The sequence below is a fragment of the Convolutriloba macropyga genome, chromosome 9, assembly GCF_964194025.1.
Source record: "Convolutriloba macropyga chromosome 9, txConMacr16.3, whole genome shotgun sequence".
NCBI classification, from domain to species: domain Eukaryota; kingdom Metazoa; phylum Xenacoelomorpha; order Acoela; family Convolutidae; genus Convolutriloba; species Convolutriloba macropyga.
The window spans coordinates 37,750,171-37,777,525 of record NC_134476.1 but is presented as its reverse complement, the minus strand read 5'-3'; the positions used below and the strand labels follow the sequence as shown (position 1 = coordinate 37,777,525).

The window sequence follows — 27,355 nt, the reverse complement described above, 5'->3', positions numbered from 1 at the left end:
AGAGGCGAACCAATTGCTCAACCATAAGATGTCCTCAAAAACGGCGACTACTTGGAAAAAGCTGCCTATAGAGCTTCGTTATACAAAACAATAACTTTCTTGTCAAATTTTTCTTTCTGAGGAACAAAAGAGAGACTTTTTGCTGAAAAGCACAAGTTGCGAAAATTGTTACATTTGTTAATTTTGATTATCGGGAAAAAGTCTCCGAAAGTGTTAACACATCGGAGATAGAAATTATTTGCCCTAACCTGTAGCTAGGACGGTTACCTAGAGCTAGACACTACGAATTATAAGTTGAGTTATTAATCAAAACTCAAGCAAAATTTGATTGTTTCAGTTTGATTTATTTTGTTATTCTGAGAGAAACAAGTTTGTTATACAGCAAAGCTGAGTGATTAGTTATTGAGACTAATAGAGTAACAAGTATTGCAACGGTAATCTACAGTATAGCGGATAATACAGTTCACAAAACTTAACTGCAAAAACACAATATCCGGACAGATTTGAAACCGCTGAAACGAACTGGGCTTTGTAAAGTTTTCCTTGTCTTTGATAGGAGAGTAGCCGTTACAGAAATAATAAGAGTTGAGGTATTATTTGTCATTAATGTGGCGACATAATAAAATTCTGTATTCTACAGACCTCATCTTCAGTAATATTTAAACATCGGCACAGGAGGCAAATATCTAAGTGTATTGAAACGAACAGTTGATTGGATTGCTTTTGTGTTATATAATATCTCTACTTAACTGTTCACTAACACACGTTGAACAATTGGATACAAGAGGTGAAGTCCATCTATACTTTTGATTGACAAAATTACGCAGAGTTTACGTCATAACATGAGCCACATAAAATGCATGTATACAGTTTTGGTTGTTGTTTTCCTGTTTTGTTTTCCCTATTTTCCATGGATACGCTATGGGGCCATAATCACAGCTGTGGTTTGTGCAGTTACGCACGTGCTATTTGTGGTCAAATCTAAGGATTACCAGGATGCAGTCTCAAGGCAGTCTGGAAAACTATTTTGCGCAATTCACAAGGCAACTATTTTCTTCCAGGAATACAAAGTCAACTTACAATATACAAAGCAGCTAATTGACAGTAAAAAAACAGCTAATATTATCCCCTGTTACATACTAAACAGTTAATGCTCTCTCTTGTTTCATCAGGTAAGAACATATCGAATGTAATTCAAAGTTTCAGTTCACAATCTGAAATCAGTGATGTCTGACTGTCCCTTCTCAATGTGTGGCCAGCGGTTTCGAAAAAACCCACTTAATTTTAGATAGGAATTAAGCCCATACGGAAATAAACCCCCACGGAAATAAACCCCCACTTTACTATTAAAGAGCGGCGCATTTAGCGCGTTTGGCCATGCAACATGAAATCAATGCCACCACCACGGGTTGAGCCAAAAAAGCTAAAATTGCTAAAAAGATTTATAGTCAATGGGGTGGTTTTGAACTTGTGTTGACAAAAGCATTTGACTTGTTAGTCTAGCTGAATGGAAAAACGGAAAATTTTAGCTGTGTCCAACGCTACAATTAAATGAACGGGGGTGAAGTGGGGTGAAATGACGAGGGCTGAAATTATATAGGGTCAAGATATGGGGGCTTAAATGAATCGGGTTGAAAAGAATTAGAACCAAAATATTCCTGACGTCCGAAATTGAAAACATGATTTTAACTATGAACAGTTACAAATCTGATTGCAACAAACACGCTTCTTTAATGTTTCGGGACCATAAAAGGAAAAAAAATGAAGTCCTTACTGTTAAAATTTTGGTAGCTTTCGAACTAAAAAAGCAGTAATGGTTTTCTTTAGATTTGCCTAGCCGAATGTCAGTAATAACTTTCGATTGGATTTTGCAAACCTCTAAGGTTATGGCAGGAGTAATGGCACGGCCCTTTATTGATTTGAACTACTCAAAGATGAGTATGATTTCGGAACGGTTTAAACAAGCAAAAGTGAATTAGGGATTTCGATGGGACTTCGCGGTTTGAACGATTGAATGAGCAGTGATTTTCTAAATACGAAACACAGGGTATAAATTCAGATCAATTTTAACAATCTGAACAGATGTATTAGTAATTGATGCTCAAATTTTTGGATAAAATATCTCAGCGAGAAGAGAGCACAAGTTTGATTTACTCAACATTATAACTTTTACAAACTCTGATAAGCACGTTTTATGCAGCAAAAACAGAAAAAAAATCATTTAAAATTTTTTAGGGAAAATTGATGTATTCTTGGTTCTTTCATTACAAGTTTTTTTAAATCATTTCCAGTGATTGCTTCCGATTTTTTGGTGCTAAGTTTTAGAAATATAGAAAAGCATTTGAAAACCATGAACTTAATGAAAACTGGGTCAGAGTATCATGTTTTTCGAAAAAAATTAGAGCTGGTCACAATGAAACGTAAGCTTATATGAAATTAGATTTTGAAGCTAGATGGGTTCTTGAGGTTTTGATAGTGCCATAATAAATGCTGATTGAATCACGATCTTTTCTTTTTTCCTTACAGCTCAAACCAATTAAGTTTCATCTCAATTTTTCTGGCTATTGATATATTTGGTTGCCAGCTCTTCTCTCTTCTTAGGCTATATATAGCTTAAAATGCATAAACAAGTATTAGGTTGTCCCCAAAGCCACCTGGAACCAAAAACTTTGTTTTCGTGCTTTCTTACATAGTAAACTACTTTGTAATAACGCATATTTCGTAAATGGGGAATTAAAAAATGGGGGATGACGCGCACCAGAATAGATCAAAATGCACGCGTAAAGTACTAGGAATTAAAAAATGCAACAAACGGTTCGGGACTTCCTGATTTTATTTTAAAAAGACGGGGGTAGAGATAAAGGTCTGATTTTTGCCAGCGACTTCAAAATATCTGATGTTTTATATGTCGGATAGTAGGATAATTTCCTTTTGTGTCCCTTAATGTTTTGCCCCCCCCCCAGTATTTTATGCCCCCTCCCATTAAATAGCATGTGTCATTACGTTATCATTATGTTATAATAAAAAAACGAAATGGCACAAGCGTTTGTGGGAGAGGGGGGACATTAATGGAAAAGATCGTATATGTGATATTTAATTAATGAACAGTTAGAATTGTTACCAAAATTTCCGGGTCGAGATAAGAGCGGGTGTATGCAGAAAATTTTGTAAGAAGTGCGTTGAATCAGTTGAATTTATGTAAGAAATATGCTGAATGGGTTGAAATTTAAGTTTTAGGCTCTGACTATGCTGAATAAAAAAATTTTGAGCACTTGTCATCTCATTTCACCCAAAAATTCAGCACATTATTTTAATCTTATCTCTTTTATAATTTCTGCACTTCCGCAATTCTCGAATTCCGCACTTTCAGAACGTTCCATACATAATTTCAGCACATTTCTTGCAAAAATTCTGCAGCACATTTTTCAGCAAATCCTTTACAAAAATTCATCAGTTCTAAATTCAGCATTTTTTGCGCACTCCTTACAAAAATTTCGCACATATTTCAAAACTTTCTATAGCTTCTGAGTAGTGGATAAAACAAGGGATTCAACCACCAGCAAAATTTGTCCCTTTCTCCTAACGCTAATCGCGCTAATCGCGAATCGGGCCAAATTTTACTGTTTGTTGAATCCCTTGTTTTATCCACTACTATATATTAGCTCTAAATTCACTTCTTTTATATTTTAAATCTATCATTTCTTGTCTCACTTAGTGCAAACCACTAGTACAGAGTTAAGCTGGTAATTAACCATTATCAGACGGATAGTTCGGGTTCTATCCTCGCTGACTCTAGTGAACGTATCCCAGTACTAGTATAAAACTAATCAGTGAAACTGCTTCGCAGATGAAACCGTGTAAAAAGCACGTAAAACCAAATTGCGAAATCTGTGAAGCCACTTCGTGGATAACTTGAACAAAAAAGAAAACTTGAACAAAAATTGAAAGAATTATTAAAATGATAAAAATTTTCATATATCCCCCTAATCAAAATATTATCAATCTAAAACTAAAACTTTCTGTCTCACTTGGCGTAATGGTTAAATCATCGAGTCTAGTTAAATTGCTTTAGCAAACGGAAGGTTTGGGGTTCCTTCCTCACTGACTCCAGTGAACGTCCCCCGACTTTGATGAATTGCAATAAAACTAAGTGAGATAAAAAAAACCAAATTCACAGTTCTTAAAAAGGATGATCCCTGCTGTGAGACTGTATATGGGACACACTGTGATGGGTATACAGTCAAAAACACCGAGATCGGTGGAAACACACTTATTAGTGTTTTCTATGTCTTCTTGAATATTATCCTTATAAACATGCTCTCTGAATTGATTTCTAGTATGACCATATCTATATCTATGAAGATAAATACATAGTCTACATTTCCTATTTCTAAATCTATATAATGATATATGTTTATAAACATTACACATACTACACGTTAGATATTGATCAGGATCAGAATAATGATATCCCAAAGGTTCTATATAATCTTTAAGCTTAACCATATTTTTACATACATAACAAGAATATTCTAATTCTTTACAATTATTACAACATTCTTTCCAAGGTTTATTTATGCATTTATTGCATTTCATTTTCATTTTTCAAAAAATTATTTTTTGATTATTTCCCTAAACAAATAGATCATGTCTCAATCAACTAATACTAGTGTCAAAAATTTCTGCGATGTCTATAATCTATCCTTTGAAACAAAGAAGGGTTTATATAGGCATCAATCATACGATGTCAAACATAAGGAACTATTGGAGAAAATGTTTGAGTCTGAAGAAGAGGAAATCTCGGAGAGGGTGTATAATTTGGATGAAGATGATTATATTATTAAAACTAAACCAGCCACCAAACCTAAAACTAAAACTGAAGAGGATATCTACACCAGAATTAAGTATGAAGGTAAAAAATATCATGAAGAATTTAGAAGTAAAGTAGCTCCAACTACTCATTCATATAGTCACAATCGCATGTATCTAGAAAACACAGAAGACTTCGATATAAACTCAAGTCAGGACATGAGAGAATTTTATATTACTGATAAAGGTGGGAATTACATTGAAGATATAGATGAAGCAACTAATTACTCTTTAGAAGAAATTAAGAACTGTTAACAGTTTCGTAAAGTTAAGAGTTTTAAATATAAGATCACGGCTGAATGTGATTATAAGAAGAGAACCAAAGAAGAAGTTAAAACTACTAAAATATTTTGCAAAACTGATTATGTTAATAATAATGCAATATATGAATATGGTGACTTCAAGCGGTGGCTAGATTTCGAAAAGGAAATATATGAAGGTTATGGTTATTTTTTTGAGTTTCTTGGAATAAGAAGTATTCAGTTACACATTGAACCAACTAAAGCATCTTTTGGTAGTTATATAGATTTACCTCCTGATCTCAAAAACTCTAAATCGATATTAAATATACGTAGTTATAAATACAATTGCTTACAACTAACTATAACTGCTTGGCTACCTCCCGCCTCACACCATGCAACTCGAGAAAGTAAATATGTAGATAAACTATTTGAACCAAGACAACAACATGAAGATGATTTTGCTTATATAATAAGAATACAGAAATTGTATAATATTAATATTTGGATATACACACCTTGTGGTAATGGTAAAATAGAATTGTTTAAACAAGTGGATGATTTTAATAAAGATAGAAAAGATTTAAGAATACTAGTTTGGAGTAATGGTCAAATAGAACACTGTGCCCTAATAAAAAATATAGAAAACTTGTTAGAACAACCAAATAAAAACAACATTAAATATTATTATTGTGATAGGTGTACCTATTGGTTTAACTCACAAATTAAATATGATAAACACGAATGCAACAACTCATTCAAACCAGAGATTGTTTGTCCTAAGAAAAAACATATTACTTTTATAAATGAACACAAACGTCAGAATATAAAAAATATTATAACTGCTGATATAGAATGTTGCATTGTTGATCCACGAAGTGGTTTCCCAGAAGTTACAACTAATGATTGTAAATATGTAATAGCTGAACATTTTCCAATAGCTCTGGGTTACACCTGGCAATGTAACTTCAAACACTACTTCGGTCTAGGCTGCATCAAAAGATTTGCTAGAGATCTATTAGAAATAAAAAACTCAGAATAATTTCAAACATAATGAAAAGATGATATTCACAGAAGACGATAAATTATATCATGAAACTAATAACACTTGTCATATCTGCAGCAAAACATGTTTTAATAAAGTAAGAGATCATTGTCATGAAACTGGTAAATATAGAGGACCAGCATGTAAAATATGTAATCTAAGATACAAACAACAAAACTTCATTCCAGTAATATTCCATAATGGCTCTGGCTATGACTTCAACTTACTATACAGTGAACTCTTTATACAGAATAATGATAAAAGAAAAGTAGATAACATACCACTAGCTGCTGGTAAATCTAAGATGTTTAGCATTGGTTGTCTTAAAATCTTAGATAGTTATAACTTCTTAGCTATGCCCCTAGATCAAATGGCAAAGATATACGGATGTAAAACTAAAACATTATATCCATATGAAAACTTTGGTTTAGAGTCATTGAAAACCACGACCAAGTCGTATAGTAGCAAAGCTACCTACCAAGAAGCTATAGGTAATCTAAAAATAGAAGACTTCAAATCCTCTCTACATAATAAATTACCAACACAAGAAGATGTCGATATCTTTAATAAAGACAACAGTCATAAAACTGGTAAAGATCTAACTATAGGGAATTTACAAAATGATGTGGAAATATTAGACTGCTGCATGAATGAATATCTTAAACTAAGTATGAAAGAATTCAAGCTTAACCCACTACAATATGTAAGTCTCCAGTCTCCCAGGTTATAGTTTTGATTGTTGGTTAATGTCAAGCGGTGTAACATTAGATACATTGCAAGATAAAAAAATGCTAGATGATTTTGTTGGAGCAAAGAGAGGTGCTATATGTGGAATAGTGGGAGATAGATATATAGATCGGCAAAGCCGCTTCGCGGATAACAGTGATGGTAAGACCATATGGTACATAGACGCAAACAACCTATATGGTTATGCAATGATGCAAAAGTTACCTTAAAAGGATTTTGAGTTTATTACTACTACTACTCTAGATGTAATATTGAATACTCCAGATGATAGTGATCATGGTTACTATATAGTTTGTGATATTGATTATACTAATGAATGTAAAGAGAGAACAGAACAGTTAGCACTAATGCCTAATAAGAGAAAGATAAATGATAATGAATTGGGATACCGACAAAGAGAGAAAAGTAAAGCAAGATCCGAGAAGCGGCTTCACCGATCAGGGAAAGTGCTTCACAGATCCGAGAAATTAATCTTAGACCAAAACAACAAAACAGAATATATGGTTCATTATAGGATGTTAAAGTTCTATGTTAAGATGGGAGTAAAAATAAAAAAAATACATAGAGTAATTAAATTTAAACAAGACTACAGATGTAGAGATTATATACAAAAGAATACAAATAAAAGAGCAACAGCTAAAACTGAAGCAGAAAAGGATGTAAGGAAATTAATGAATAACTCATTATATGGAAGAATGCGCATGAATCCTCTACATTTCTTTCAAAGTAAGTTCTTGCATGATGAAGAAAAGAAAATGAAAAGTGTAAGTAAACCAACATTTAAGAATATAACTAGATATAGAGATTATAGCCAAAAAGAATATATAAAGAAAAAAATAGAATATGGTTCTCCAGTATATGTAGGTGTTACTATCTTAGAATTAAGTAAATTACACATGTTTGATGTATTCTATATTATTCTACAACCATCCCTCAAAGATCTAACACTTCACTATATGGATACGGACAGTTTCGTATTAAGTTATAGTGAAGGTAAAGTTAGTGATGAGCATATCGACTTAAGTAATCTAGACATACCTATAAAAACTAATAATAAAGTCCCCGACAAGTTAAAGCACGAGCTGGGAAGTAGTATTATTGCGGAATTTATAGTATTGTCCCCCAAAACATATAGCTTCAAAAATTATCGTAAAAACACTAAGGAAAAAGGAATAAAGAAGCATAATAATGCTAGGCACAGAGATTATTATGATGCATTAATGAATAATACACAGAGAACAGTAGATGAATGTAGAATACAAAAAGTTGGTGATAACATGACAACAACAAAAACAAGTAAGATTAGTCTAAACACATTTGATGATAAAAGATTTTATGTAATTAATATTAAAAGCTATCCTCATAGCTATCCTCAGAGAATCTATCTCTATTCAAAAGAGATTTAATAAAAATGATCCACCCAGCATCAGTGAACGAACAAAGTTCGCGGTTTACCAAACTGCTTCGCAGATCATTAGACGGAGACAAAGACCTACTGGTTAATAATATTCTAGAACTAACCATTAATGATGATAGAAATTTAATTGAAGTTGCTATTATATTATATAATGAGCTTTGCTAATTTTTATAAAAAAAATTTATAGACCTAATTCATTCATTACATCCATAGGGTTGGTAGTTGGTATATTATAAATCATTATCTGAGCCATATATTTTTCCATAGTGTCTCCCATGATTGTATTCTTATGTAGTGTAGCTCCAGCTATTATATTTTTATTAATTTCGAGAAATTTTATCATCTTCCCAGCCCCATCTACATTTTTAGAATAAGTTGAAATTATTAAATCATCATGATTTGGTTCTTTAATATGATCAATAAACTCATCTATAGTATTACAACGTCTTTTACAAGCTAAACATCTTTTTATATTAAGAGAGAAGCTGTTTTCATTATCCATTTTTTTACTCTTATTATATTTTTTCAATACATATAAAATGACTAAACTAGATAAACTTATAGAATTAAACAATCTAGAAAAACAAAACAGAAGAAATAGATTAGAAGATAAATTAAAACAACAAGAATACTATGGTGAAATAGAAGAGTTATTTGATCCTCTAGCCAAAACTATCAGTGAAAACAATGAACGGAATCTAGCATTAAGTGAACAAACATTAAGAGCAATAGATTGGCAAAATCAAGAGTTAGATAAGCAAACTAAGATGATATAGCAAGCTGGTTCCCAGATTGGTGAAACTGCTTCGCAGATCAAGCAAGCTGGTTACCAGTTTAATTAAACTGCTTCCAAGATGGTTGAAACTGCTTCGCAGATTGGTGAAACGTTAAAGGGGACCATAAAGCAAACTCAAGATATAGCACCAGTTTATGTTGATACAAAAACAGCCAAACTTCTTCATGACATGGGGGCTCAAATTAATCCTCAATTAAAATTAGAACTCGTAGATTTATCTAGTAGGAGATATAAAATGAATGGTGTTGATATAACTCTAGAGCAGGGTGCATTTTTATTTAGGGATAATGTATATGAGTTTTCAGAAGGATTTACTGATTTTCTTAATAAAACAAATGTAACATATGATGATAAGGTTGAGGAAGATGAAAACAAAATTAAAAGGTTTTTAAGGGATATTAGATATGATTTAGGAAAATGGGGATAAGAAAAGCGCTAGATATAGAACAATAAAACGTATAATAGAGGTAAGAGATGATATATTTGGCAAGGGATTAAATGACAACCCAAATAATTTAGTAAAAAGACTAGAATTATTAATACTAGAAACAAAAGCTGGTCATGATGGATTATATGATGAAAAGCTAGATATATCTAAGCAACTATTATCTATGAATATTATTAATCAAGACCAACTAGATAATTTTGTTTTTAACTATGGTAAATGTATGATGGAAAACAACAACAACAACAACTACTAGCTAAAGAAGTATTCAGTTCTCAAATAAAAAAGTTTAAAAGACAAAAAATAATAACACTATATAAAGATGAAACATGGTCAGCTGATTTAATTGATAAGTCATCTCTAAGTAAATACAATAATAATTATTAGTTTATATTAACAGTTATAGATATATTCACAAAATATGCATGGGCTATTCCTTTAAAGAATAAATCTGGTTTATCTATAACTAATGGTTTTAAAACAATCCTATCAGAAGGACGAAAACCAGAAAAATTATGGGTAGATAGAGGTAGTGAGTTTTACAATAAAACATTTAAATATTTACTTAAAAAATAAGGAACTGGCAAAGCCGCTTCGGGGATTAGTGAAACTGCTTCGCAGATAGAGCTATATTCTACTTATAGTGATATAAAGGCTGTGTTTATAGAGGGATTTAATAGAACATTATTACACATAATAAATAAACCAAAGTTCATCAATGGCGATGGTAATTGGGTAGATCTATTAAATGATGGTGTTGTAACATATAACGATAACATTCACTCATCAATTAATATGACACCAATTGATGCTTCTAATAATCCTGATAAAGTTAAATACACTTTTAGTTTTAAGAATATTAAACCTAAACTTAACGTTGGTGATTATGTAAGAAATGTAGATAAACGTAATATCTTCTCTAAAGGTTACACTTCTAATTGGAATAGAGAATTGTTTAAAGTGAATGAAGTCCTAAAAACACATCCACCAACATATAAATTAGAAGTTATTAATGGAGAGATAACAGAAGGCAAATATTATGAACAGGAACTATTGAAATCTGAGTTTGATTTTGAATCTAATAATAAAATTTTAGAATCATTTAATGTATTTCTTAAAATAAATAATGACAAGAAACAGATTCAATCAAGCTAAACACCAATCAACAACATCAACAAACAACTTAACATTAAGTAAGGCTCGTGTGTTATTCATAGAAGGTAATGATAATATTGATATGAAGGATACCTATAAAATTACAAATGTTCGTCCTCCAATAGATGAAAAAGATGTTGTTAATAAAGAGTATTGTGACAATAACTTATTATTCTCTTCTAATAAAATAGACATTTTAAGAAGAAACATAACTGAACTAAGAAAGGGTGATTTTGATAAAGTTACAACTAAAACATTACAACTAAATGAAACACAAGTTAATGAAGAACTAATTAATGAGTTTATTGAATCAACAAATGAAGTCAGAAATACTGTTAAGTTTTGTAATAAAGTTGCTGCAGATACTATCTCTAAATATAATCAATTAAAGCAAGAATTTGATAATAATAAGTTTAACCAGAATATAACTAACATACACTTAGATGAAACGTTTACTAACGGTCTGAGAGAAATGAAAGAATACAATAAATCTCTTAGAGGTGTTATAGTACAATATATAATTGCTATACTTTTACAAAGTAAGTTACTTGATAATAAAGAGAAAGACAGACTTGAGATGCATTATAGTTTAATCAATAAGATATAATGAAAGAAATAGAAAGAATTTTTACTAATGAAAATAAGCAAAGCAATGACCAATCTAACCGCACCGAGTGAGAGATTACTATATCCAGATTTGTCATCAGTATCAGGAAGATTGATAAACGAAAAGATTCAAGCTAATAATAAATTTAACAACAATATTGACAATATAAAAGATATTAGAAATTATTATGAAACTGAAACTAATAACTATAATAAGATGTTAAGTAGATATAAGAATTATATTAACTTAGCTGACATAACAGAAATAGTATTATCATCAATAGCAACAACTGCAACAACAACATCTGTTTCATTTACAGGTATAGGATTAGCTTATTCTATACCAACAGCTTTTGCTACAGCAACTGTTTGTGGTTCATTATCAAAAACAATTAATACTAAAATTAGAAATAAATTTATAAAGTATTCACAAATGTATATTTTAAGTAAAAAGTTAAGTGATAAGTTTAATAAACTATATACTAAATCAATGAATGATAATAAAATAGATAATGATGAGTATAATGAATTTGTTAAGTTATATGAGGATTATAAGAAGAATAAGAAAAAGAAGCTGAGTATTTTTTAGATTAAAGATATTAGTGCTTAGTAATAACAATGTTTTTAGTGATAATAATATTAGAATTAATATTTATCCGCGAAATGGTTACACCGATCGATAAATATGTAATCATAATCTTAGTTATAATCATAATCATAAACAAAATATAATCATAATATAATCATACTCATAATCATAATCATAAACATAATATAATCATAATTTTAATCATAATCAAATAATTATCTTTTCTTTGTACCTAAGTATAACCCTCTTCTTTTTTGTACTACCTTTATACCTTCAACAGTAGTTGCAAATTTAATTAAATCGGGTGTAGCCGCTAGAGCTGCTTTAGGGTTTCTAGATGCAGCTGCACTTCCTATTTTACTTGCTATTTCTAATGCTCTTACTGGATTATTAGCAACTATCTTTCCAAAGTTAACTGCAGCCCTACCAACACTTTTAAAGAAATCTTTACGTCCTTCTGCTACTATTGTTGCATCAGATACTGTCATTGATTTACGTTTGGTGAAACGTTAAAGGGGACCATAAAGCAAACTCAAGATATAGCACCAGTTTATGTTGATACAAAAACAGCCAAACTTCTTCATGACATGGGGGCTCAAATTAATCCTCAATTAAAATTAGAACTCGTAGATTTATCTAGTAGGAGATATAAAATGAATGGTGTTGATATAACTCTAGAGCAGGGTGCATTTTTATTTAGGGATAATGTATATGAGTTTTCAGAAGGATTTACTGATTTTCTTAATAAAACAAATGTAACATATGATGATAAGGTTGAGGAAGATGAAAACAAAATTAAAAGGTTTTTAAGGGATATTAGATATGATTTAGGAAAATGGGGATAAGAAAAGCGCTAGATATAGAACAATAAAACGTATAATGGAGGTAAGAGATGATATATTTGGCAGGGGATTAAATGACAACCCAAATAATTTAGTAAAAAGACTAGAATTATTAATACTAGAAACAAAAGCTGGTCATGATGGATTATATGATGAAAAGCTGGATATATCTAAGCAACTATTATCTATGAATATTATTAATCAAGACCAACTAGATAATTTTGTTTTTAACTATGGTAAATGTATGATGGAAAACAACAACAACAACAACTACTAGCTAAAGAAGTATTCAGTTCTCAAATAAAAAAGTTTAAAAGACAAAAAATAATAACACTATATAAAGATGAAACATGGTCAGCTGATTTAATTGATAAGTCATCTCTAAGTAAATACAATAATAATTATTAGTTTATATTAACAGTTATAGATATATTCACAAAATATGCATGGGCTATTCCTTTAAAGAATAAATCTGGTTTATCTATAACTAATGGTTTTAAAACAATCCTATCAGAAGGACGAAAACCAGAAAAATTATGGGTAGATAGAGGTAGTGAGTTTTACAATAAAACATTTAAATATTTACTTAAAAAATAAGGAACTGGCAAAGCCGCTTCGGGGATTAGTGAAACTGCTTCGCAGATAGAGCTATATTCTACTTATAGTGATATAAAGGCTGTGTTTATAGAGGGATTTAATAGAACATTATTACACATAATAAATAAACCAAAGTTCATCAATGGCGATGGTAATTGGGTAGATCTATTAAATGATGGTGTTGTAACATATAACGATAACATTCACTCATCAATTATTATGACACCAATTGATGCTTCTAATAATCCTGATAAAGTTAAATACACTTTTAGTTTTAAGAATATTAAACCTAAACTTAACGTTGGTGATTATGTAAGAAATGTAGATAAACGTAATATCTTCTCTAAAGGTTACACTTCTAATTGGAATAGAGAATTGTTTAAAGTGAATGAAGTCCTAAAAACACATCCACCAACATATAAATTAGAAGTTATTAATGGAGAGATAACAGAAGGCAAATATTATGAACAGGAACTATTGAAATCTGAGTTTGATTTTGAATCTAATAATAAAATTTTAGAATCATTTAATGTATTTCTTAAAATAAATAATGACAAGAAACAGATTCAATCAAGCTAAACACCAATCAACAACATCAACAAACAACTTAACATTAAGTAAGGCTCGTGTGTTATTCATAGAAGATAATGATAATATTGATATGAAGGATACCTATAAAATTACAAATGTTCGTCCTCCAATAGATGAAAAAGATGTTGTTAATAAAGAGTATTGTGACAATAACTTATTATTCTCTTCTAATAAAATAGACATTTTAAGAAGAAACATAACTGAACTAAGAAAGGGTGATTTTGATAAAGTTACAACTAAAACATTACAACTAAATGAAACACAAGTTAATGAAGAACTAATTAATGAGTTTATTGAATCAACAAATGAAGTCAGAAATACTGTTAAGTTTTGTAATAAAGTTGCTGCAGATACTATCTCTAAATATAATCAATTAAAGCAAGAATTTGATAATAATAAGTTTAACCAGAATATAACTAACATACACTTAGATGAAACGTTTACTAACGGTCTGAGAGAAATGAAAGAATACAATAAATCTCTTAGAGGTGTTATAGTACAATATATAATTGCTATACTTTTACAAAGTAAGTTACTTGATAATAAAGAGAAAGACAGACTTGAGATGCATTATAGTTTAATCAATAAGATATAATGAAAGAAATAGAAAGAATTTTTACTAATGAAAATAAGCAAAGCAATGACCAATCTAACCGCACCGAGTGAGAGATTACTATATCCAGATTTGTCATCAGTATCAGGAAGATTGATAAACGAAAAGATTCAAGCTAATAATAAATTTAACAACAATATTGACAATATAAAAGATATTAGAAATTATTATGAAACTGAAACTAATAACTATAATAAGATGTTAAGTAGATATAAGAATTATATTAACTTAGCTGACATAACAGAAATAGTATTATCATCAATAGCAACAACTGCAACAACAACATCTGTTTCATTTACAGGTATAGGATTAGCTTATTCTATACCAACAGCTTTTGCTACAGCAACTGTTTGTGGTTCATTATCAAAAACAATTAATACTAAAATTAGAAATAAATTTATAAAGTATTCACAAATGTATATTTTAAGTAAAAAGTTAAGTGATAAGTTTAATAAACTATATACTAAATCAATGAATCATAATAAAATAGATAATGATGAGTATAATGAATTTGTTAAGTTATATGAGGATTATAAGAAGAATAAGAAAAAGAAGCTGAGTATTTTTTAGATTAAAGATATTAGTGCTTAGTAATAACAATGTTTTTAGTGATAATAATATTAGAATTAATATTTATCCGCGAAATGGTTACACCGATCGATAAATATGTAATCATAATCTTAGTTATAATCATAATCATAAACAAAATATAATCATAATATAATCATACTCATAATCATAATCATAAACATAATATAATCATAATTTTAATCATAATCAAATAATTATCTTTTCTTTGTACCTAAGTATAACCCTCTTCTTTTTTGTACTACCTTTATACCTTCAACAGTAGTTGCAAATTTAATTAAATCGGGTGTAGCCGCTAGAGCTGCTTTAGGGTTTCTAGATGCAGCTGCACTTCCTATTTTACTTGCTATTTCTAATGCTCTTACTGGATTATTAGCAACTATCTTTCCAAAGTTAACTGCAGCCCTACCAACACTTTTAAAGAAATCTTTACGTCCTTCTGCTACTATTGTTGCATCAGATACTGTCATTGATTTATTCCTTCTACATAAAACACAATTACCTTTTAACATTTTAGTACTTTTTGAAGTAATAGCTCCTCCTATATTAACAGTACCACTATAATGTCTACCTCCAACACAATATGAATTAGTTTTGAACTTATTTAAAAGACTCATTTCTATCTATAAAAAATAATGGAAGTTAAAAAGTATAATCCTTTTGTTGTTATTAAACCCAAGCCCAAGCCCAAGCCCAAGGTTAAGCTTGAAGCTAGAGGCTTGGCTCTCGAGAATAAAAAGAAATTAGACATTATTTATGCTAAAGGTTTTGTTAATACTAATAAGAAATAGTTGGGTGTTATCAAGAAAAACAATTAGAGCTGACTAGCTATAAATATAAGTATAAGTATATGGTTATGTATAATAATAAGTATATAATTATAACAATAACTATATTATACTATAATTATATATTAGCGCTAGAGTTATATCTAAAATTATAATTATCGCTAGAGTTATATCTAAAATTATAATTATCGCTAGAGTTATATCTATGACTTAAATTATATCTATGACTTAAATTACATCTATGATATTATGTCTACCATCTTATTACCATCACTATTCACACTAATAACCTTTGTAGTTAATACTAATGCATGACATATAACATCTGCAACTGCAGCACTAAATTTAAAATTAAGTTGTATTGGTTGTGGACCTATATGATCCTTTTGATATCTAGTATCGAATACATATATTCTATAATTACTTTTGAATGTTCTATGATTTATATATGGTTTTATATTATGTGGTAGCCATTATAATCTTTATTAAAGCTAACAATCTCTTTAAAAGCCTCATTATAATTATTGGTTCCATAATTAATATTCATTCTATCCTCGGGATTAAACTCACTACCAATCTTACAATAACATTCAGTAACATTCATTACATCAAATGTACTTGCATCATGAGTTTGCTCATTAACATTATAATTTTCAAAACCAACTATAATATATTGTGGTCTTTCCATACCACTTTCCATACCTAGATCAAACAAGAAGTTAGTAGCATTGGGTACATTCTTATAAAATGTCTTTCTTTCATAATAGCTAAAGTCTACATTACTCTTTTTACTTAAACCTTTTTGCACAATAATTCTATTATCATTACTAGGATCAATACTAGGTACACACCATGATATATCTCTAATTTCTACATTACCATCATTAGCAACTGCACCAGGATTAGCATTAACTCTATATAGAGCTCTTTCATTATTATTCCTTTTTAATAATAGTTTAAATCCTAAACCATATATAATCTTTTCTAAATCATTTATGAAACCAAATAGATCACTCATCTTAATCATCATATACATATGACCTCGTTGTGCAGCAATATGGTCTCCTTTAAGTTGACTAACTCTATTATTTATATTTCTAACAAAACCACTCTCATATTCATCATCAGTACTAGTTAATAACTTATACATCAATAGATTAGGATGACAATGATCTATATATTCAATAGTCCTACCACCACTAGTTTCAAGCTTAATTGAACTACACAATGCCATCATACCATAATTAACTAATCTAATATTAGCATCATTAGCAAATACACCACCAGCATCATCTGATACAACAAACTCTATTTCTAGATAGGAATCACGCAAATTTGAGTGATTATCTTCTCTATTGAGTATGACGTTAATATTGGTATTTATTGTATTCATTGTTGCCAGGTTATTTGGTTTATATTTTATAATCTTACTTTTATGTATATCATTTTTGTAACCATAAGTTGCATCCAAATTAAAATCCATTTTTATTAGATAAAAAATGTATAATTATTATTATAACCATCCGCGTAGTGGTTACACCGATGGGTGAAACCATGACTACACCCATAAATTTAATCTAATAATTTAATATAAAAAATGTCTTATAGTTTAATCTTATATGAACTACAAAATATACACGAAGCTTTAACTAAAACTAAAGAAGAGTATACACTTAACTTTAGAATGATAAAGCCGACAGAAAAGTTTAACTTTAGTGAACCTATACTTAATACAACAAAATTAGGTTTAATTAGATTATCTGTTTATAATTCGGTGTTTCATGTGAATAGGAGAAATAATCAATTCTTATATGCTAGTACTGTTATAGAAGATGATGAAGCTTTACCTCGGGTTCTTAGCTCTGACCCTAACCTTAACCCTATCTCTACCTCAAGCCCAAACACTACATCTATACTTAATCATAATTATAAAGGAATCCCGTTGCTATGTTCAACTATTACACCGGGAGCATATGAGTTAACTGATATAGCAGAATTAATAAAAGAAGAAACTGATGGTAATGTTATAATAGAACCTGATAAGAATACGATGAAATGTTTAATGGAAATAAAACAAGGAGCACTCAGCTTTGATATAGAAAACTCACTAGCCTCATTACTAGGATTTAGAAAAATAATTTATAAAAAAGGTAGATATAAATCTCAGAAAATTATTGATATTATGGGTTTTAGTACTATTAACAATCATTGCAATATTATATCTGGAGCTAAAGATAATGGTATAGATACAGACATACTATATACTTTTAATCTAACAGAACCACCAGGTTACTTGATAAATAATATACCAACTAATATCTTATATCAAAATGTAACTAAAGATAGAATAGAATATATAGAATTTCATATTAAAGAGGAGCATGGAAGGCCTATAGACTTTAATGGTGATGTATTAAGTTTTACTTTACATCTGTGTTAACACAGCAACTTCGTTGATCTAGTTTAGTCTTTATATTTATGACTTAACTTAAACTAAACTACAAAACTCTCCGATCCCAATTAATTCATATTTACCATTAGTATTTTTATTTTTAGTTATATCAATGACAATATTATTATAAGGCTCTTTCCATACCTTATTACATATGTTAGCAAAATCATTATAACTAAGTTCAAAATTTTTAAAGAAATTTTGATATATCGATGCTAGGACTTTACCTCTCTGTTCAAATAAAATAAATAGATTACAGTTCTCTCTAACACTCTGTCTATCCAGAGAGAACAGGTTTTGATTAAGATATATCATATTACAGTTATTATGTCTACCTCTTTAAAAGTATTCATTAATAACTGGTTCTTTGGCTCTAGCATCATCGAATATCATGAGTTTCTTTAAGTCTTTGGGTAATTTATCGGGAGATGGTAAATCTTTTATATCTTTAATAAATTCAACATCTGCTTTGGGGTTTATTCTTTCTATACCATGGTACTGATCGCCAGTAGGTCCAATGAAGTATAGCTTATCAAAATATATACTAGCTAGAATTAGTTTTTTCAATAAGAATGTCTTACCACATTCACTAGGACCAGATATTATACATCTAAAGTTATCTGGGAATGCGGCTTCAGTAATTATATCATCATCATTTAACCATGAATATAGATCATCATTTATGTTTACAGAGATCGGTGAAACCGCTTCGCGGATACTGTTAGTAGGACTATGGGACTTGTTTCATCACTGTTATTACGTTTAAACTTTTGATGAGACTTCGTCCATGCTTCGCCATGAGGCTTCACCCATCCGGGAACCGGTTCCACCGATGTTTCACCATTTTTTTCATCCAATATATATAAAAATTATCATTATCAATATCATTATCATTATCGTTATCATTATCATTATCATTATCATTATCATTATCATTATCATTATCATTATCATTATCATTATCATTATCATTATCATTTCATTATCATTAACATTAACATTAACATTATCATTATCATTAACATTATCTTTATCATTAACATTAACATTAACATTATCTTTATCATTAACATTACAACTTAAACAAAAACACTTAATTTATATTCCTGGATATTTACATTGATTAACTAGAATATTCAAAGCACTTTTAATTCTAAATCCTCTATCAATAAGATAGATCATATATAAACAATAGGCCCCACAATAAGATTCATCAAATTGTTGTATTCTCTCATCAGAGCCTAGATCAACATATTCTTCTAAAAATAAAGGTGGAGTTTCTACACCAAAACTATCAAAGTAATATGTTGGACCATCGGTGTAACCGCTTCGCTGATCTTCTCTTCTTATAACTAAAACCCAATGTGTACCTTCAGTTGGATGTAGATTTACAATAATGTTAGAGTTAGGATCCCTGATACTATCTGGAGTTTGATCTCTCATTACAATCTCAATTGGTGTTAGACTTATGTCTTTACCTATATCTTTTATTCTGATATCACTCATAGCATTATTATCATTATTAAATTTATTATTGAATTCCTCAAAAGTTAGGATGAGCATTTTTATATAATAAATTTATTAAATCTAAGTCTAAGTCTAAATCTAAATCAAATCTATATTTATTATATAAAAATGGAAACAGGTAGTGCAGTTTTTATTTTTATTATTATTATTGGAATTTGTTATATAATATATCATTCAAGACCAAGTAAATATACAAAACTAGAAGAAAGCTTTGGTGGATTTATGAATAGGAGTCTAGTTAGATTTGAATATGAAAAGTCACCATTACATACTATTGTTTATGGTGGAACTGGTACAGGTAAAACATATTTTATTAGACAATATTTAAAATTATACTCAGTCCAAAATCAAGATTAAGATCAAGATCGAGATCACGTTCAAGATCAAGATCAAGATCAAGTTCAAGTTCAAGATCTGCGAAGCAGTTTGGTAAACCACGAACAAAGTTCGTTGGAGAACCACGAGCAAAGCTCGTTCCCTGATCAAGATCAAGCTAAAATTATAGTTATAGTGTGTAAAGATGACAGAGACTGGATAGATCCTGAGTCTAATAAGTTTTATACTGGGTTTAATAAATGTGATATAAATATGATCACAAAAAATAAAATGTATAAATTTCAAAATTGTGTAATAGTACTTGATGATATGGGTGATAGGTTAAATAAGGATATAGGTTATTAGTTTAATGAAGGTAGACATTATAATATTCAAATGATTGTAATGTGTCATAAACCAGCTCAAATAACTAATACAGCAAGAATGGGTTGTGATACTATTGATTTAACAACTTATAATGGACCTGATCTATTTAAAAACTTTAATGAGATATATAAATGTGAACATGACTTCAATAAAATAATTAGTGAATTAAATAGTAACTATTATAATTGTACAGATGGAATGTCAGATGAACTTCGTTATGGTATAATTAAAAATAATAAAAAGGAAAATACTTTTATTATTATTAGTAGTAATAGAACAATGAGATATGATTCAAGAGTTGGTTTCCTTGATTTAAAAGCTCTTAGTTTATAAGATGATTTAGAAAGAGAAGATATAATTAAACTTATAGCATATATGAAACCACTAATGATTAATGCAACAGATAGAAATGTTATTAATCATGATAATTAACAGTTTTATTTTAATTAAATTCTTACTTTAAATAATATTAAAAATCAGAATGATGTTCTAACTAAAGAAATGATTTTGGGAAAGGGTATGAAAGTTTTATCAAATTTTGGTGGAATTATAGGCACAGGTTTAATTATTTTTAATTATTTTTATCCTAATTCAATATCAAGAAATGCTGGAACTGTAGCAATGGGAGCAAGCACAATGTTGAGTAGAGTAGATATTTTAGTTAATGTTGGATATGGAGAAGAGTTGGATAATGATTCTTCACGAAATACAATCTGTGAAACAGGTTCCATGATCCAAGTGTATAAATATATAAACAATATACAATATATAAACAAGTGTAAATGTGATTTCGTCAATGAAGAGATGGGAGTTTTGAATAAAAAGGGAGGAAGGTTTTTAAACAAACTATATATAAATAATGAAGAATTTAGAGAAGAGATTATAAATTTTGTTAAAGATAAAAAAGAAATAGATCTGGATTTGATCTTAGATAAGAGATGTAAAACTAATACAATCAATACTTTAGGAAATAAATATTTAGCAGAGTGTATCACATCTAAAGATAATACTAAAGATTTAATTGAAATCATGGCTAAATATTACCCTGTGAAGGATTAGGTAAATATTATCTGCGAATTTGCAAAACAACTCTGTTGAGCAGTTTCACAGATAATTTACCCTATTATAAATGCTTTTACAGTGTTTAGAGTGTAACTATAAATGTGGAAACATTGCTGTTTTAAAATATCATTATGAATCATTTCATAAAGGTAAAACTGATAAATGTATGTGTGGTAATATAATATTAATTGGTATTTGTGCTAATGATTTTTCCCCGTGGGGTTGTTCTTTAAAAAATGAATCTAATTCTAGTTCTAATTCTAATTCTAATTCTAATTCTAATTCTAATTCTAATTCTAATTCTAATTCTAATTCTAATTCTAATTCTAATTCTAATTCTAATTCTAATTCTAATTCTAATTCTAATTCTAATTCTAATTCTAATTCTAATTCTAATTCTAATTCTAATTCTAATTCTATTTCTAGTTCTAACCCTAGTTCTAATTCCAGTTCTAACCCTAGTTCTAGTTCTGGTTCTGGTTCTATCTATGACTATAACTCTAACTCAGATCCTAACCTTATCCCTAACCCTAACCCTAGCTCAGAAGTATTAACTAGATGTTGTAATAAGTGTAATTATATAAAACCACTAAAAAATTTTGATGGGGGTAAGTATACATGTAGAAGTTGTACTTCAGCTAAAGTTAATTGTCCATATTGTACTTCTGTTGTGAGATATGATGGGATACGGGCTCATGTAAAGAAACAACATCCAGATATAGAATTGACTAGAGGATTTAGTAGAAATCTGCAAAGCAAGTTCCCTGATATAACTGATCGGTGTAACCGCTTCGCGGATAAAACAATTAATCCCAGTTGGCAAATTCCTAGAGTTGTAAGTCCTGTAGCTATTAACCAAACAGAGGATCTGGGAATTTGCAAAACAACTCCGTTGAGCAGTTTCACTGATAGTTGTTCATGTAAATACTATAATTTTGTATCATTTCTTATTAATAATGGAATAAATATGGAAAAAATAAAAGAAAATATAAATTTATTGAAAAGTATAGATAATTTGAAATAAAAAGTATAAAAAAATAAAAAAAAATATCAAAAAAGAGGGATTCACTCTTTAAGAGCGAAAAAGAGCGATCTTTTCTACTAGGGATCACTCCGAATAAGAGTGAATCACTCTTAAAGAGTGAAATGTAAATTTTGCTCTGATTGTTTGATTTTTTATTTTTATTTTTGATTTTAATTAATTTTTTTTTATTGAATTTAGAGCTAAAATATAGTAGTGGATAAAACAAGGGATTCAACAAACAGTGAAACTTGGCCCGATTCGACATGCGCGATTAGCGTTAGGAGAAAGGGACAAATTTTGCTGGTGGTTGAATCCCTTGTTTTATCCACTACTCTTCTGCACAATACCTAAAGAAAACAGTCTATACTCAAAGAAAAAGAGAAAATCAGCGCGTTCATCATATTCCTTGCATATATGGAGGCAATTTCGGAAATAAGTGCTACAATTATGCTACGAATGCGCTGAAAGTGCCAAATTTTGATGTCTTGAATTCGCGTAAGGGGTTGCGTTGAAAAATTTGATCCTGAACATTTGTCCAAAGAGATCAAAATTTGGACGTAACGTTTTGTAAAAAATTTGTGCAAATAAATTTTTCAAGCTTTTCCGTCAAAAATTCGACATTTTTTTCAGTATAATCATTGCAAGAATTCATCAATTCGGACAACATGACAATCTTTATGCACAGTCAAAGTCACTCATGAACTTAGCATAATTCTTATCGTTCCGACCCCCTTTAGTGGGGGAGGAACTATATAATGAACTGGGTTTTTTTTGTTCAGTCAATTTTTGCCGATCGATATAGTCATTGTACAGGATTGTGAGTAGTATCATTGAACAGCTTGTCCAACGTAAAATTTGGAATTAAAAGGATTTTTAGAAGTTTGCTTTTTCCGAGGAGTTACGGAGGTTTAAAGACTTGTGAACGTTAGCCTAACTTCCGTTGTTTTATTCCATTTTTCGCAATTTGTGCTTAAGTTTTGATCAATTTTTGATAAAATATGAAAAAATTGTTAACAATGGTCTCATTGGGTTTGCCTTTATAGACGAGAAAGAGAATTGGTGAACTGTTTGATCTCACTTTTTAGAAAAATTTTTAGCGAAATTCAGCATTTTCCCTATTTTTCAAAAAATGGCATCAAATAAGAATATTTGGCCCACTTCGTCCATTTTGACCGGTTGCGTTGACATTAAAGCTGCCGGCATAATCTTCTTTTACTCAGATATGTCCTAATTGTGCCTCTGGTTCCTAGGGAAAAAATTCTGGATATAGCATTTCTGCGGTCTTTCGGTAAATTAAACCAAAATTTGGAAAAATTTGCTAAAATTTTTGAAATATATTAAGATTAACCTTTGCCAAAAAAACCTATTGCGGAGAAATATTTTAGATTCATTGCATTTACTAACAGGTGAGCCGCGACAGCAAGGCGAGTTTTGGTCTCTTCGTTGATTTTTGAAAAAAGATGAAAAAGAATTGAATTTTTGGTCCGTCTTTTTTCATTTTTTAAAAAGTCCCCTCTCATTTACAGGTGCAATTCATAATAGATCCCATTACAATTTAATGGGGTCCATTAATTTTTTTTGGGTTTTATGGGTAAAAAACATGGTTTTTATGGCTTCGACAAGTTGTTTTTTTTAAGAATTTTGTATAAATTTTTGAAATTTTAAAGCATTTGATGTACTTATTGTGGTCTTATGACTGCGTCTAATTAATCTCATTTCTTATGAATAAAAATATAGAAACGTAATTGAGATCTTATCTATTGTGTTTAGTTGCTACAAGATGCTGATTTGATAATATAACTCGATAAGTATCCACATTTCGTTATGTATTTTTTGATATAATGACTTTATGGTCACATTAACTATTTCGGTAACAATTTGTACATTTTTTGTTTTCATTGAAAAGAAGCAGGAGCGTGATGATATTTGGTTTAGTTGTAGAATGTTATTGTTCAAAAATTATTCGGATTTTAACGCAGGGGCTGTATATGTTTTTTAAATACTTTTGCTTTTTTGTTTTTTAATGTAACTTTCGACCAGATTGACTTGAAGTCAAATCTCTATTATCGACAGCTCAAATTTGCAGGCACAATGAAGGCCAAGGAAGATACATAAATTTTTCTGTTGAAAACATATGATTTTTTGCCTCCAACACGTTTGCATAAAAATGTTCGCGAAATTTCGAGTTCAGCCTATATTAAGAGTTAATGTAGTCTCCTAAATTAGTATCACTAAGGACAGGTACAGTTGTCTTTCAAAACAGAAAAAAAATTACAAAATTTCGAAATTTTCAGTTGAACACTTAGAGTGGTTATATCTTACGGTTTCAAAAATTTGATTTCAAAAAAAGTAATATTTTATTTTTGAAATTTGCCATTTTCAATCTTTCAAGTTTTTTCAAGTAATTCATAATGATTTTTAATGGTTATTTTTATCGTTTAAGTAATTGATTTCTGGTGTTGATGCTACGAGTCTTCAAAAAAATTTTGACATTTTCCAACTTTTGAGGTTATCTTGTGCTGTCTTGTCCTATCGTCATATTATTGGCACAATATTGGCAAGCCGCACAACAGATTTAAGCGCGTTGAAATAAGGCGTAATTGATAATTTTCAGTTGTTTTAGTGAATAGATTTTGATCTTTTAGGCTTTGACAACGTTTCCTCCGAAAACTGAAATGACTTCTTGATTTGTACCTGTTTTTGTTCTTTTTTTTTTAGCCGTATGACACTCTGGATAATGGCAGGTCTCATCCGCTTTGCATGCACGTATAAATGAGGTCGTTTAATGGTTTCGGTTGATAGCTAATTGATTTCATGGCTTTGAATTCATTTGTTTTGAAAAAGAGTAAAAAATTTTTCTTATTTTGGCCTTTTTGTTTTCCATGTACTTGCTAATTATTCTAAAAGAAAACAGTTCCCATATCTTTTCTGGTAAAATGAAAGTCATTTGATTTAGTTCACTTTTAATATGATGCTATTTTGATTTTTTTTACTAAGTTTTTTTTTAAAAAATGGATAGACATTGGGTTTTAATCGTAAGGAATGCTTTTTGTATTTATAAGACTTTGTTGTTTGTTTCGCTCTTACTCCCCTCGATGACAGTTATCATCGGCTCTCTAATGAGTTTTTGTTTCATTTGTATATTGGTTAGAGCTTAAAGCGATTTTTAAATGGATAAACAAATTATTTTCGATCAATAATTGATTTTTGAAAGTTTTCTATCTCTTCCTCTTTTGGTGTACAATTAAGTCAGAAACGTCGTTGAGCGGGGTCGAAACATTATGTGCAAAAGCACATTACCGAGCCTCCTTGTATATATTCTAAATTTGCTTATTCTCCCATTTTCCATTTATTAACTATCCTTCTTAATGCAAAGCAATGATAAAAACCATGGTTTTGGTGCTCATCAGTAATCGACACTCGAAAACTAACCTAAAACCTGAAGCACGTTATGATCGGCCGTATAATAAGAATTTCCTCTATTACAAGAAGAAAGCGGTCCAAAGAAAAGAGTTGCCTTGTCAGAATGAAGAAATTGGGCTTGTATGTTGGACCTGCAGAAACACTCTCACAAATATCCCTCTGGAAATATGCCAGCAATGCCACCAAATCTCTCACGATTATCACGTGACCAGGTCATGGCACAAATGGATTGAGCAAGAGATTCAAAAACTTGAAACCGAATTTACAGCAGCTAAGAACTCTGCCGATTCAATGATGGAAACTCTGAACAAAACTGAAAATAACGATTGCGATTCACCTGGAAATTTGAAAAAATTTTTGAACAATTTTTCAGAAATCGAAGGTCATCCTGGAACGGAGTCGTCCTTGGATTTGGTGAAATACAGGGAAGTGTTGAAAGGTAAAATGGAACAGTTCAACTTGAAGATGGCGAGAGTCAGGAATACCAGAGACCTGTTCAACGAACTAGGGAGCTGCTTATTAATCTAGAGAGGGACTATCAACACCCTCTCCTTACCTCAATTAAACCAGTAATACGCATATATAGAGAGATGATGTCCCCAATATTTTTTGAAAAATATAATCTTTTTCTTTAGATCTTATTATTACTTTTGCGTGAGAAGCATCATTAATTTCAAATCCAGATAATTAAAAGCAAGTTCTTGTTTACATTTTTTTTCAAAATGTGATTATGTTCTAGCGACTGCCAGAAAGAGTAAACTAACCGGTTCTGAAAAGCGACAATAAGAGCTCAGAAGCTTTTAATGTCCAGTTTTTTTTTAACTCATGACCTATAATTTTCTTGTACGCCATAAGCAGCTCCCAATTTAGCACCTAAAAAACCGGAAGAAGACTGCAGCACATCTGGCAGTGTTCGATCATCAGCCGATGTATTGAGTGTGAACAACTTCCCACAAGAAATCACCGTGGCCTTCATGACTATTCCGGAGATGGCAGCTATCAGTGACTTCGAACTGCCCATATTATGATACTAAAACAGAACGATAATGGGGTCTTTCGCATTATACCCCCCCCCCCCCACGATATCATGCTCCACTTTATAATTTATTTGCGTTATTGGGAACCTGTGCTAGCAAATATGGGGTAACAATGAGAATGACCCTAGATAACTAGAATAGATGATAATGGTAGTATAGTTCATTGTCTCATTTGGGCAAAAAGTGATTTCTGCTGTCAAA

General features: G+C 30.1%; 1 protein-coding gene across 3 annotated transcripts; it reads left to right on the top strand.

Annotated features, from left to right (window-relative positions):
- The first annotated feature begins 675 nt into the window (after positions 1 to 675).
- On the top strand, positions 676 to 27,355 carry LOC142345372 (uncharacterized). 3 transcript variants are annotated; one of them, XM_075397403.1, is made up of 3 exons: positions 676 to 1,043; positions 26,220 to 26,625; positions 26,988 to 27,355. In XM_075397403.1, exons 1-3 carry the CDS (start codon positions 843 to 845, stop codon positions 27,143 to 27,145), a joined length of 765 nt encoding a protein of 254 aa, XP_075253518.1. In that variant the 5' UTR covers positions 676 to 842; the 3' UTR covers positions 27,146 to 27,355. The 3 variants fall into 3 exon arrangements, with proteins under 3 accessions (XP_075253518.1, XP_075253520.1, XP_075253519.1); XM_075397405.1 differs by having other exon boundaries at positions 676 to 1,172; positions 26,491 to 26,625; XM_075397404.1 differs by having other exon boundaries at positions 676 to 1,172; positions 26,184 to 26,625.

Excerpts from the sequence above, each read along its gene's own strand:
- LOC142345372 (XM_075397403.1), top strand. The coding sequence starts at position 843 with ATGAGCCACATAAAATGCATGTATACAGTTTTGGTTGTTGTTTTCCTG. Across the intron at positions 1,044-26,219 it reads TATTTTGCGCAATTCACAAG|AATGAAGAAATTGGGCTTGT; the intron begins GCAACTATTTTC and ends TTGCCTTGTCAG. Across the intron at positions 26,626-26,987 it reads AGACCTGTTCAACGAACTAG|CACCTAAAAAACCGGAAGAA; the intron begins GGAGCTGCTTAT and ends CTCCCAATTTAG.